The sequence below is a fragment of the Parasteatoda tepidariorum genome, chromosome 2 (genome assembly GCF_982258835.1).
Source record: "Parasteatoda tepidariorum strain Cologne lab strain chromosome 2, Ptep-v5.0, whole genome shotgun sequence".
NCBI classification, from domain to species: domain Eukaryota; kingdom Metazoa; phylum Arthropoda; class Arachnida; order Araneae; family Theridiidae; genus Parasteatoda; species Parasteatoda tepidariorum.
In genome coordinates this window covers 14,464,997-14,478,000 of record NC_141756.1, presented here as the reverse complement: position 1 = coordinate 14,478,000, position 13,004 = coordinate 14,464,997, and the positions used below count along the sequence as shown (strand labels likewise).

The 13,004-nt window shown below is 30.2% G+C and overlaps 1 protein-coding gene across 4 annotated transcripts in view; it reads left to right on the top strand.

Annotated features, from left to right (window-relative positions):
• LOC122270080 (sushi, von Willebrand factor type A, EGF and pentraxin domain-containing protein 1) overlaps positions 1–13,004 on the top strand; it is a 38,094-nt gene that overhangs the window by 10,315 nt on the left and 14,775 nt on the right. For all 4 annotated transcript variants that reach the window (XM_087156894.1, XM_087156893.1, XM_087156892.1 and 1 more), the window contains 7 exons: positions 2,642–2,818; positions 4,538–4,714; positions 5,446–5,519; positions 6,948–7,068; positions 8,196–8,318; positions 10,005–10,127; positions 11,485–11,610. In XM_087156894.1, the coding sequence (XP_087013020.1) occupies positions 2,642–2,818; positions 4,538–4,714; positions 5,446–5,519; positions 6,948–7,068; positions 8,196–8,318; positions 10,005–10,127; positions 11,485–11,610 (921 nt within the window). The remainder of the gene's footprint in view (positions 1–2,641; positions 2,819–4,537; positions 4,715–5,445; positions 5,520–6,947; positions 7,069–8,195; positions 8,319–10,004; positions 10,128–11,484; positions 11,611–13,004) is intronic.

Sequence of the window (13,004 nt, the reverse complement as noted above, 5' to 3'; positions counted from 1 at the left end):
CAGAGTAGCAACAAAAAGTACTGGTCAATAGCTCCAGGATCTCGCACGGAAAACAAAAGATCAAGCAGGAACAGAAATTCAAGCTCTTGGGTGTCATCATTGATGGGGATCTTCAGTGAAATGATCATGTCAAATACATTACTGGAAAAGCCTCCAAGAAATTTAATAAACATTAAAGAAAGCCGGAACAAGCTGGGAAGTTAAATTTTTTAAAACTTTATATTTTTTACATAAAATAACAACAATTTAATCAATAATGTACTCTCAGTTGTTGTTTACAAGTTCTTTACAACGTTCAACAAGTGTTTCGATGCTTCTTGGGTAGAAATCACCCGAAAGCGTCTCGAAAAAGTAGTCCAACCAAGCCGGTAATTCGGCGTCATTATTGAACGAAAGACCTAGTGAAGCATTTAAAAGCGATCTTAAAAGGTGGAAATCTGAAGGCGCCAAGTCCGGAGATTATGGAGGATGTGGCACAACCAAGTTTTTGGATAGCTTCCTTGGTCATATTCGCGATATGAGGTTGGGTGTTGTCGTGTTGGAGAAGAACGCCATTTTGGCGATTGGTTAGTTTTTGATAAATAACGTTTTTAAGACGGTGCATCTGTTGAACATAAAGCTCTGAGTTCACTGTTTGGTTCCGGTCAAGCAATTCATAGTGAATAATGCCTTCCCAGTCCCACCAGACACACACCATTGTCTTCCGAGGATGAAGATCTTGCTTCGCTGCGGGGTCGCTTGTTTTTCCGGGCTTAACCATTCTTTGCGCTATTTCATGTTGACGTACAGAGACACTATTTTTCATTGCCAGTTACGAAGAAATAAAAGAATCTTTGCTTGTGTCCTTAGGTTTGGTGATGACGGGCGAGAAAACTGGCGGCAATAGTGGAACGTTGATTTTTGGTGTTTTCGCTCAAAACATGAGGTACCCATGCGCCAAGTTTTTGAACCTTTCCCATAGCTCCCAGGTGTCGAACTATAGTCGATTGATCGTAATCCATTTTCTCCGCTAATTCTCTGGTTGTTTGATGCGCGTCTTCGAGCAGAAGTTGATTCAAATGGTGTTCATCGAACTCACTTGGTCGTCCGTATATATATATATATATATATATATATATATATATATATATATATATATATATATATATATATATATATATATATATATATATATATATATATATATATATATATATATATATATATATATATATATATATATATATATATATATATATATATATATATATATATATATATATATATATATATATATATATATATATATATATATAATATATATATATATATATATATATAATATATATATATATATATATATATGTATATACAAGTATATATATAAAGTTCTCTGTGGTGGTTGTTGTGGTGTGGAAGGTGGAGAAAAGGGTAGGTAACAGAGTTAAGGCGCTGTTCACGTCCAACAAGGATCAAAACTATGGGGCATTTTTACCATGACCCTTAAAATATTGAACCCTAAAAATGGGGATGGGTACTTGACCATTGCTGGATGATGATAATGACGCTTTGGATTTCTGCGCTAACACAAAGTAGTTAAGTTTTATCCCAATCAGACAATTTTTAAGATAAAGTTGGCACTTACTATAGCAAACAACTGTATAATAAACGACTAAATTTTTTTTTTTAAATTTCAATTACTAAAATATTTTTAAGCAGTTCAAGTTCATAGAAACCCCTTACAGAAGTCGAAAAATAAACAAACACGTGGTTTTAACTGTTTAAAGAGTACCAATTTGATGACGTCACCCCGCAAGCTCTACAACGGTGGTTTTTCCTTGTGCTTACATGACGTGAAAAGCAAAGATAAACTATTGAAGAACATACAATAAACTTTAAATAAAACCGCTAATTTAATTAAGTAGAGCAGTTAGTTAGCAAACTGTAATCATGCTATCTTTTAAATGGTTAAGTCTGCTGTTTCAATTTTAACGATTCGACCCAATTTAGGGTTAACTACCACTAATGTTCAACTCCGTAGCCTTGTAATTCTGAACCCAATCCAGAAGAAGAAAATCCTGAACTGGATCAAGTATCGCAGGAAATTTGTCTTCGTGGAGGAATTTCTAATGAAACTAACCCACATTTGCGTTACATGGAGGGCAAAAAAACGAAAACCTCCCAAGGTTGGGCTGAAGGCAAGGGGACTCTAACCCATGATCCGCCTACCACTGAGGATATTTCTACGTCAGCACTGTGGTCGGTGCGAGCCATGTGCGAAATTCGTATCTCCCAGCCATCGCTGGGATTCAAATCCGGTTCCCCTCAATGTGGGGAGCGTGCTATATCTCTACTATTAACATTTTTGGAGTCATAAGCGATACACAAAAATCTTGTTTTGATGCTTATAAATAACACTATGATCTTATTATACAATCACAGTTTGCTCTCTGATGGAATGCAACATTAGTATGAAAAATTTGTAAGTGAGTAGAATGATCAAACTAAACCTTGGAATAGCTGAACTCAAGCCTTAATGTTTTCTGTTGGATATAGAGAACTAAAGAGAAAAAATACTTCGTTCATCGCATGCCTTAGATTTTATATATTATTATATGTTCATTAACAAAAAAGATTAAAAAATATTGTTCGTTTTTTTCAGCAACCAAGGCCAATAACCCTGATACTGCATTTGACTACTCACGTTACAATCGAAGACGAGAAAAGACTTGTGATATTAATAATGGCGGCTGTGAACAAATATGCAACTCATCTAGTGGTTTTCCTGTCTGTTCGTGTAGCAATGGATTTAGACTTGAGACAGGGGGAAAATGCCAGGGTAAAAATACATTTATTTTCTTCACTTTGGTAAGATATATGGTGTTAATACGTTAATAAAAAAACTGCAGTAAAAAACTTCAATATTACGTACGGCTTATTGCGAAAAGTCCGCCATTATAACTCATTTTCAAGACATTAGTTAAAAACTACTCACCTGGGAGAGGTAATTGTATTCCGGGTGTACCCTGAAATTCCGGATTTTTTCCTTTAATTCTTCCGTGTCTGAAAATTAGAATCAGTATCGTATCTCAAGATCAATGGTTTGCGGACTTTCGCGAGTCAACATCTTTTAATCCGACGAAAATTTCAAATTATTGCCGAATCCTGTTAACAATACGTTTACATACATGAACATGTGATTCTTCCACCAATTTGATTATTTTGTTTTTGGTTAATTTTCGCCTTTTTGAATATTTGGAACTGCACCGGAATATCCTGATTATTATTCATGAGACTTGAATATCAAACATTAATTTTTGTATTTACTTGATTAAAAAGTTTGGCGTTATGATTCGTATTCACTCAATTTAAAAATCGTACATAGTGATTCCTATTCACGCTATTTAAAAATCCAATAGCTCGATTCGTATTTAATCAAATTAAAAATCGTACTTCGCGATTTCTATTCACGCTATTTAAAAATCCAACAGCGTGATTCGTATTCACGCAAGTTTAAAATCTAATGTCGCAATTTGTATTCACGCTCTTTAAAAATTCCATATCGTAATTTGTATCATTTTTAGACATTAACATTAAATATTTATATTTGCTTATAACGACAAACTCGCTTTAGCGACAGTTTTATGTGTTATTATGAATTGCTGTAATAACGGCTTTTACTGTAATATAATACGTTTGAATTGATTAGGTGGGTGAGTCATGAAGTCGGAGACTGTAAATTGTTTATTTGTTATAGTGAGCGTTGTGGTCAGGTATTTTTTCACCGAACTGATATTTTACCTTTAAAAATTTTGAATGCAGACTGTTTTGATTTTTTTTAGAATCCATGTCAAAACTAAAGGAAAAAATTTACATCTTAGGAACTTAAGGCTTAAAAACGTGCAATAAATCTGACGCGAAAAAGGGGGCAGGTAGGTCTTAACCCAGCCAAGCTATATGATTTGGCCCCTCTCCTAGAAATATTTTACAAAAATTAATATTTATACTTGTTAATATGTTATAGAAGGAGACATTACCCACATTTCGCTTCGCTCATCGACATCCTCAATTGTTACAACTGCGATTTAACTTAAAAACCCTGTAAACTGCATATCGTATTTATTTAAATACTGTAAAAAACAAACTGAGCATTACAATAGCTGATCGTAATAGCGGCTATTTCGCGTAAGACTAAATTTTTTTGTTCGATTAATATACATGCACAGAACAATTTTAATTGTTATATATTTTATTTGCGTAAGATTCCAAAAAAAAAAATCGTTTTAAAATTGTTGAGGAAAAACTCTAATCGCACTTATTTGAAGCAGCTTTCTTCTACGTCCGTATGATATCAGAATGTTCTTTGGACTTTTAAGTTTTAGCCCAAGAAGGCTATACGAGTAAGTACAAGTAACTCTGTTTCTCTGATGTTTTCCATTTCTCCTGTCCCAGTGTATGCTCCAACTGTGTAACTCTCTGTATAATGTTCTAATAGGCATGTCCTTCTTCGATCCACTGATCTCATTACAATAACAAAAATAAATTTTGTTTATTTCAGAAATCAAAGCCAATAAACCTACTCCTTCATTTTACTACCGTCTTAAAACTTGTGATATTAATAATGGAGGCTGCGAACAAATATGCAACTCATCCAGTGGTTTTCCTGTTTGTTCCTGTAAAGAAGGATATAGGCGCTTACAAGACGGAAGATGCAAAACTGGTAAAATGGAAGATGGTAAAATTCTATTTATTTTTATCATATATATAAGGTTTGAGTATATTTGTGTGCGAAGTAGTTTTTATAATGAAAGAAACAATGTAAAGAGTTGATTAAAAAAACTGCCTTTTTGAATTGAGGAGTAGAAAGTAACTTCTGTTTCTGACATGCTTAAACTAAAACTGCTGGGTGCACCACTTACAAAAAAAGTTGGCAAATTTTAGGTGACAATAAAAATATTTTTTACCACAGTACTTTAGTTTATAACCGTAGATGAATTGTCGACCCAACCTTGGGTTTACAACTACTACTACTACGACTACTAATACTAATACTAGAAATGCTGCTAGTACTAGAAATATTTATAACTAGCGTTGAAGAGCCGATCCAATTCTGAGTTTACGACTATCAACAGCTCAACTCCACTATCTTGTAATTTTGAACCCAATCCAAAAGACAAGGAAACTACAAGATCAAGTATAGGGCGAAATTTGCTTTCGTGGAGGACTTCTTGATGGTCTATACCAGATGTTCCATAAAGACAGCCTTTAACCCCTTTAAGGTCGAGATTTCACAGTTTACGGCATCACATATGAAATGAGTATTTCTGATTTCAGAGGACATGATCTAGATAAGGTCGCTAGTTTTTCGCTATTTTTTGCTCTATAACAGGAATATTTCGAAGTGTTGACCAGCTATTGCATAGATATATATACTATTGAATTGTTTTTATTTCTTTTATTTTCCAGATATGAAGTCACTTGGTTCTGCGGTCTGTTCCTGTCCTCCAGGATTTGAACTGAAAGATGACAATAAGACATGTGTTAGTCATTTTCAATCTTGAAATCAATTTCCATCCCTTCTTTTCTATTCTTTTCTTTTCTTTCTTTCTTTATAATATAGGTAGCTTTAAAAATTTCAATAAAAATTATATAGTACAAAAAAATTAAAATATTTCTGAAACCGAAAAAAATATTAACTTATTAAGTAAATTCTAATAAGTTTTTGAAATTATTAAGAATTTTAGAATTTATATTCAAGAACATGCATAGCCACGTATGTGCACCTTGGTACCTTATTGCGAAATTTATAACAGCATAATAGTTAAGAGAAATCTTATAATAGTATTATGAGTATTCAATTTTATATCTATTTAGTAAAATTTTTATGCGTATTTTAATTAATTTTTTTATAATAAGATGCATACATAAATTTAATAATTTTGAAATTTTAAGCTTAATTTGGAAATTTTACCTCCAAGAATGAAATATCTCTTTTATAGTTATTGTTAGATTCTTTTCAGTAATCATTTATTTTGTGTGGTTTGCATAATTAAAATAGTTTCAAAATTGAAATTTCATACAGTAATGCATTGGTATTGCATTTAGTATTGCATCTCATTGTAAAAAAAAGGCTTCGTATTTTCTAAAATTTACTATTTTTTTGCTGAATAATTATTAAATCTATTAATTGTTGTATTTAAATAGACCCTAATATAACATTATGCAAGTTTGTTTGACTTTATGTGCAATCCAACATTTAAACATTTTAATCATTTTGATTAATTAAGCTTGAGGTATGTGTACATAAATTATTTGCTCCCAGGCAGTATAATTCATATTTTGTTTAGATTCTTATGACTTAAGGAAATAAAATAGTCATTATTGGTGACTAATCTTAAAATGAACGTTCTTAAATGAAGAACTTTTTATTTACTTATTTCATAACCGTCGTTGAACAGCCGACCCAATTTTGAGTTTACTGCTACCAATGTTCAGTTCCGCAGCCTTGTAATTTTGAACCAGATCCAGAAGCCAATTTTCTTGATTAAGTATCGGAAGAAATTTGCCGTCGTCTTCTTGGCGGATTTAACTCGTATTTGCATTGCAGGGAGAGGAAAACCACGGAAACCTCCCACGATTAGCCTAACGGCAAAGGAACTCTAACCCATGATTCTTCTACCACAGAGGATATTTTACGATCGGTGTGAGCCTGGGACGGAATTCGAATTGACCAGGGATTCGAACCCGGGTCACATTATTGAGAGATTCGCTCTTTATCCCCTGAGCCACCATGGCTCTTTAATGAAGAATTTATATGTTGCTTCCTAAAGTGACTTTAAAAAAAAAAAGAGTTTTAGCATGATTTCAGTTAAAATTCGTGAATTATAGATATAAAAAAAAAACTCTTGCCCTGTGCCATATATTTTAAAATCAGACAGTTGATTAAATTTTAATTTATTATATTTCAGGATTACGTCTTAAAAATATTCACCCACTTAGTGACTGACTCAAATGCAAAATCATTCATCGCAGATTGCCGTTGTCCTCCAGGATTTATTGGATCTCCATCTCATGACATACCCTGTAGTGGTATGTATCAGGGTTTAATTTTAAGTACTGCTTGTAAATAAAATATTTTAACTTAAATAACTAGCTAAATAAACTTTTAAATATTCTTCGAGAAATATTGTACTTTTAAATTTTATTTTCAACTGACAGAATATTCTGTTGATTCAGTTTTTTTTTCTAAAAAATGCCTTGATGTGATTTTTAAAAATTAATATTTCAAGGTTAACAAAATAAGAAAATTCTTTTGAGGAAGATGTTCTGGAAACGTCAGTTTTTCCCCATTTTCTAATATTCATTCCTTAATAATTAATGAATTAAATTTTACAATTTTTGATATAAAAAAAATATACAAAAGTCCTTTTTCGAAACTCCAATCACTAGCTACTCAATGGTGTTAAACTTATATTATAATTTAAATGAATTTCTAACAACGAGTACGAAGGAATGCGAAAGAATACAAAGAATGCAAAATTTATTTTCCTATGCTTAACCTTTTCGGTGAGGGTTTTACTTTAAATTTTGATTGACAATGATTGGCATCAATTTTTGAGGGGAAGCATTAATTTCAAAATGCTAATTTTAAATGTTAAAGTAATTTTAATTTACGTTAAATTTATATATTTCTTTATTCATCAAAATCAGTTTAAAATTATTATCAAATTTGATATAGTTTATAATTACTTAAATGTTTTATTTCACTGAAAAACTGAGAATAATATGAATTTAACCTTTTAGTTATTGTTAAAGGTTTTTTTCACTGAAAATCATTCAAATATAAATCGAGTGACAGGAGATTAAACATACTTGTTATACTTAGCCAGATTTTATTTTCTTACAGTTTTTTAGTTTTAATTTTTAATTTTAATTTCCGTTATCATTTTTGTATTCATAAATTCTCTTTTTAATTCATTTTTTAATTCTTAAAATGTCAATCCAATTAAATTAGCAGATTAAAAAAATAAACTAATAAATGAAATAAATAAAAAAGCGTAATAAGAAAATCAATTTTAAATTTTTAGTGAAATTTTTAATCAAATTGAAGATTCACCAGCCGCAATATATTAATATGTAAATTAATATGTCTATTGATATATCCATTAATATAACTAATATACTAATGAAAAGTTTGTTTTTTTTAATTCTTCCAGACATAAATGAATGCCTTAAAAATAATTTTGGTTGCTCACATATTTGTACAAACACACCTGGTTCAGCGCTCTGTTCTTGTCTTCCTGGAGTCGAACTGAAAGATGACAATAAGACATGTGTTGGTGATTCAATCTTTACATCAATTTCCATTTTTTCTTTTTCATCTTTCTCCTATTCTTCTAGAAGTAGTTTTTAAAAAATAAATAAAAAATTATATGGTACTAAAAAAATTCAAATATTTGTAAAACTGAAAAAAAATTAAGTTTATTATTATAATATTGAACTAATTATTAATTAAATTCTAATAAGTATAGGAAATTATTAAGAATTATAGTGTATTTTAATTACTATTAATTAAAATAAATATTATTTTTATCATAAATTATTATAAATTCTATAATTCATTAAAATTATTTTATTTATAATTATAGTAAGAGTATTATAATCATACTGAGAATGAATATATTAATGAATTATGTGAATTGTTATCAACCATAATACATTTATTAAATTTTATTAAATATCATTTGAATAATAATGACTTTTGTTAATTGTTTTGAATTATAATGAGTTTGAAATGAATTTTATAACGAATTAATTAAACGATTTGAAGAATTTTATTATGGGTGACTAAATTAAAGTGGTCCTCGGATTTAGAAATCTTAAATGTTTTCCTTCCTTCTTAATATGATTTTGAATAATATTATTTGTATGATTTGAGTTAAAATATGTGAAATACAGATTTTAAAAAAATTTTGCCCTACATCAGATATTTTGAAATTAGACAGTTAATTAAATTTTAATATAATATAATTCAGGATCATGTCTTAAAAGTTTCACTTATTTAGTTAAATCCATAAACGAGTTAAAGCAGTCAAAAGTCATCTTCATGGACGACTAAATTTTGGATTATTGTTTTAATTTGTAATGGATTCCACTCTGTTCACCTAATAATTTTAAATTTTTTAGATCATAATTTACCACTATAATCATTCTTGATATAAGAGTTTAATTCTATTTCCATTTTATAAGCATGATCTTAATTAAGGGTAAAAATATACTTGAGGGTGCCCCTTGGCGAAATTGGCGACTTATGCTTTGCGCCATTCCTGCTTGCGCGGAACACCATGATAACAGGAATGACTGCCGAAACATAATGATATTTCAATAAAACTTTGCAAAACTTCAACAAAATATCGGCCAAAACTTTATAAAATTGCAATGAACCCAATTTAAGAAAAGTTAATAAGCCCAATAAAATGCATTCTGAATCGAAACAAAAATTGATGGAGTAAGCACAGAAAGAAAAGGAAAAAAACATTTAACTTCTTCATTTAGCTTGAATATCCTCAGATTTAGGTGCACAGAATTCTATAATAGCAGTTAGATATTGTCTAAATTTATCATGAATAAAATCTGTGTATCCTTCATCGCCACATAAGTTCGGCGAAATACGAATCGAAAATGGCGTCTGTGGTACCGGACTGGCGGTGACATTTTTTTCTGAAGCCCCTTTTTATGACTGCCCACATGCCTTCAATCTTTTTGACCAGAAGCAAAAGTAACCTTACCAGCCGGTATCCAACGTAGAAATAATTGACCCCTAACGTTACATATACCGTTGAGCATTTGAAAATAACGCTAAAATCTAAGGCAATCAGAATCACGATTGGGTTTCAACATCGCCCAGCTTGGCGATCAACCGTGATCACAACTTGACGAGAATGAAGGGGCAACCTCAAATATAGTTCACCCAAATAATATACTGATATCATTTTAATTTAAATTATTGTATACAATTTTTGCAGATGTTGATGAATGCCAAATAAAAAATGGAGGTTGTGAGATGCTTTGCCATAATACTATCAAAAGTTTTTACTGCTCATGTTCAAACGGATATACATTAGCTGAAGATAACTATTCTTGCATCGGTGCGCATAAGTAAAATTTATTATTAATTTTTAATTTTCGCTTTTCATATATATTAATCTCTACAGTTCTCTAATCCCTGCTCGCTTTGCTTTTCGATCCCTATGATTGCATAAAATTAACATCCTTGTTTGTCGTCTAGAAAATTATTTATTTAACTAATTATGAATAGTTAGTAAATGGTGTTCTACCTTCTTTTTTCTTTAATTTTTTAATTACAAAAATTCAAATACTTAATTTGATAATTCCATAAAATTAAAAATGTCAAAAAAAATGATTGGTTAATCTATTTCACTACATTTGTTGATATTTTACTTAAATCTTATTTTTTTTAAATTTCAATAAGTTTTTGATTAATAATTCGATTATCAATCTTTCAATCACTAAAATTTTTATCTAAAATTTTATAAAACTTTTACCTTTAGCGTTTATCTAACAAACGCTATCATATTGCATTCAGGAATGGTGTAATGGAATAATTAATAACTCGAAATATTTCCAATTACAAATTTTACTCCCGTGAGAGTAAAAAATAAGGTGTATTTTACCTCAATAAAAGTTAATTTGTATATTTTGTTTTAGAAGCATCAACCCAAAAAGTTTTGCTTTTTCAAGCAAATTTTACTGACATTACTCTTGTATGTACAGGCATGTTTAATCATCAATAGAGCAAATTTTTTTTTATATCAAAAATGCATGTATATCTATGAAAAGTGCAAAAATATGAAAAATATCACTTTAAAGAATAAAAAAGTAGCAAAACAGAGTTTTTAAAAAAATCTATTCCATGGGTTGAAAGATTGCTATCTTTCTATGTATCAAATTCAATTCTCAAACATTCAAATCCAGAGAAATGTCTAATTATAAAAACTTTTTATCTAGAAATGTAAATGTTTTTATATTCTTTTAAGTTTTTTTATCATGTACTACTCCCTAATAAGTTTTCTTCTAAACTTCCGAAATGGTAAGTTTTTATACGCAAGATCAGTTAGAAACGTAGGATGAAAATTAAAAATACTCTATATTATACACCTTTCTATGTTTGCCAGTTCTTTTTTTTCCCCATGCTCTTGAAAAAATTACTATCTCTATTTATCAAATTTCAATTCTCGAATTGTATTCAAATCCTGAGTGAAAAGTCTTATTATATAAATCTTTTCCCTAAAAATTTAATATTTTTTTAAATTTAATTTTTTTTTATCATTTAGTATTTTTTTAAAAGTTTTTTAATAAACTTCCGAAATGGTAAGTTTTAAAACTTAATATTAGTCAGAAGAGTAAGATAAAAATTAAAAATACTTTATGTTATAAATCATTCTATATCTTGTTCTTTTTCTTTTTAAAATTTTGTTTTGGTAGATAATGACGAATGCGCTGATGGTAATAATGGTGGCTGCAGTGACATTTGCAACAATTTTCCTGGAGGTCATTATTGTTCTTGCCGGAAAGGTTTTCGTCTGGATATTGATGGAAAAACATGCTTTGGTAAGAACTAATGATTTAAGTCGTATTACTCAAACTTACCAAGTACGATAAAGGTAGTATTCGTCAAACAGTTTAAAGAAATGTTTATGAACAATATTTATATTTAATATATACTAACCAATCAGTTTATCCATTAATGTAAGAGCCTTGAATTCGTCCAAACACAAAACTTGTAATGGCTAAATTGATATAATCATCACTGTTCGCAAGGTTGTGGTCATAGCTTTCTGATACGACCGATGATAGATTCATATTGTTTCATGGGACAGTTTTTGTGTTCAATTCTTTGTTTCTGTCACCCCCGCTCAGTCTCTAGCTCCGAGCAAACTCAACAACTTCTTATTGCAACTTGCCTAATGTATTGGTCAACTGATCTTTGCATGATGATCCAGTGATGAGGTTGGATGATGCTGCCTCTATGTCTTCGAAAAGTAGTTATCTTTCTAATGTTGAAGACAAAGGTGTTTACAGGGAAAGGAGAACGTTAGAAATAATGTAAGAGTCTAATTATATGAGTTTCATAATTTTGCGCTGGTTTTAAAAGAAACCCATATTAAAATCAAGAAAGGGTGCTGATATATACACCAGATTCGCCTAGGCAAAAGAGCCTTTAAGACATGTAGCGTGCACAACTATAATAGTTCTTCTAAATGTAGCTCTTAATCTACGATTTCCAGATAACACTGTGGAGCTATTTCAGACTGTTTAAACTAGTGATCCCCAGTGATCTATATCAACGACAACCTGCAAGGGGTTCATGTCAAGTGAAAAAAAAATTGGGGGTCCATGAAATGAAAATGGGGGTCAACGATAGTGGATCTCATATAAGCAGTTGGTGACTTTTAATTTTGGCATTTCATGAATGGAATAATCAACATACACTGATAGTACCTATTTGCTTACATTATATTACCTTATAATATAAAGACATATATTTATTTATATAATTTATAAAAGTAGCTATGAAGTAAAAATTTTATAAAAATTTAAGTTATTAGGATTATTTTTTGATAGATGAAACTGAATTATTATAAACTAGCAGTTGCCTGCACCTCCGCCAGTATACGCTTTTGTTTTCTCTGCGTGTAAGGTTTTATTTTGTAACAAAAAAGTATTTTTCCGCTGTGAACTGTAGCCTAGCCTGCGCACAAGATCACGGAGATTTGTTGCTTCGTTTTTACGTGAAAACGTAATAAACAGACCGACAATATACTACTACGGTTTTATATACAAACTTATTTCCGCAATTATAATATTAGTAGCGGAGTACGAGTTTTATAGTGCACTATTTTATTCCATTTACATAAATTAGCAATTAAATTAATTTGAATTTAATTAATAAATGTAAGAAATTAACATGTGTTTTTTTCTTAAGTTTTTCACACTACACTTCA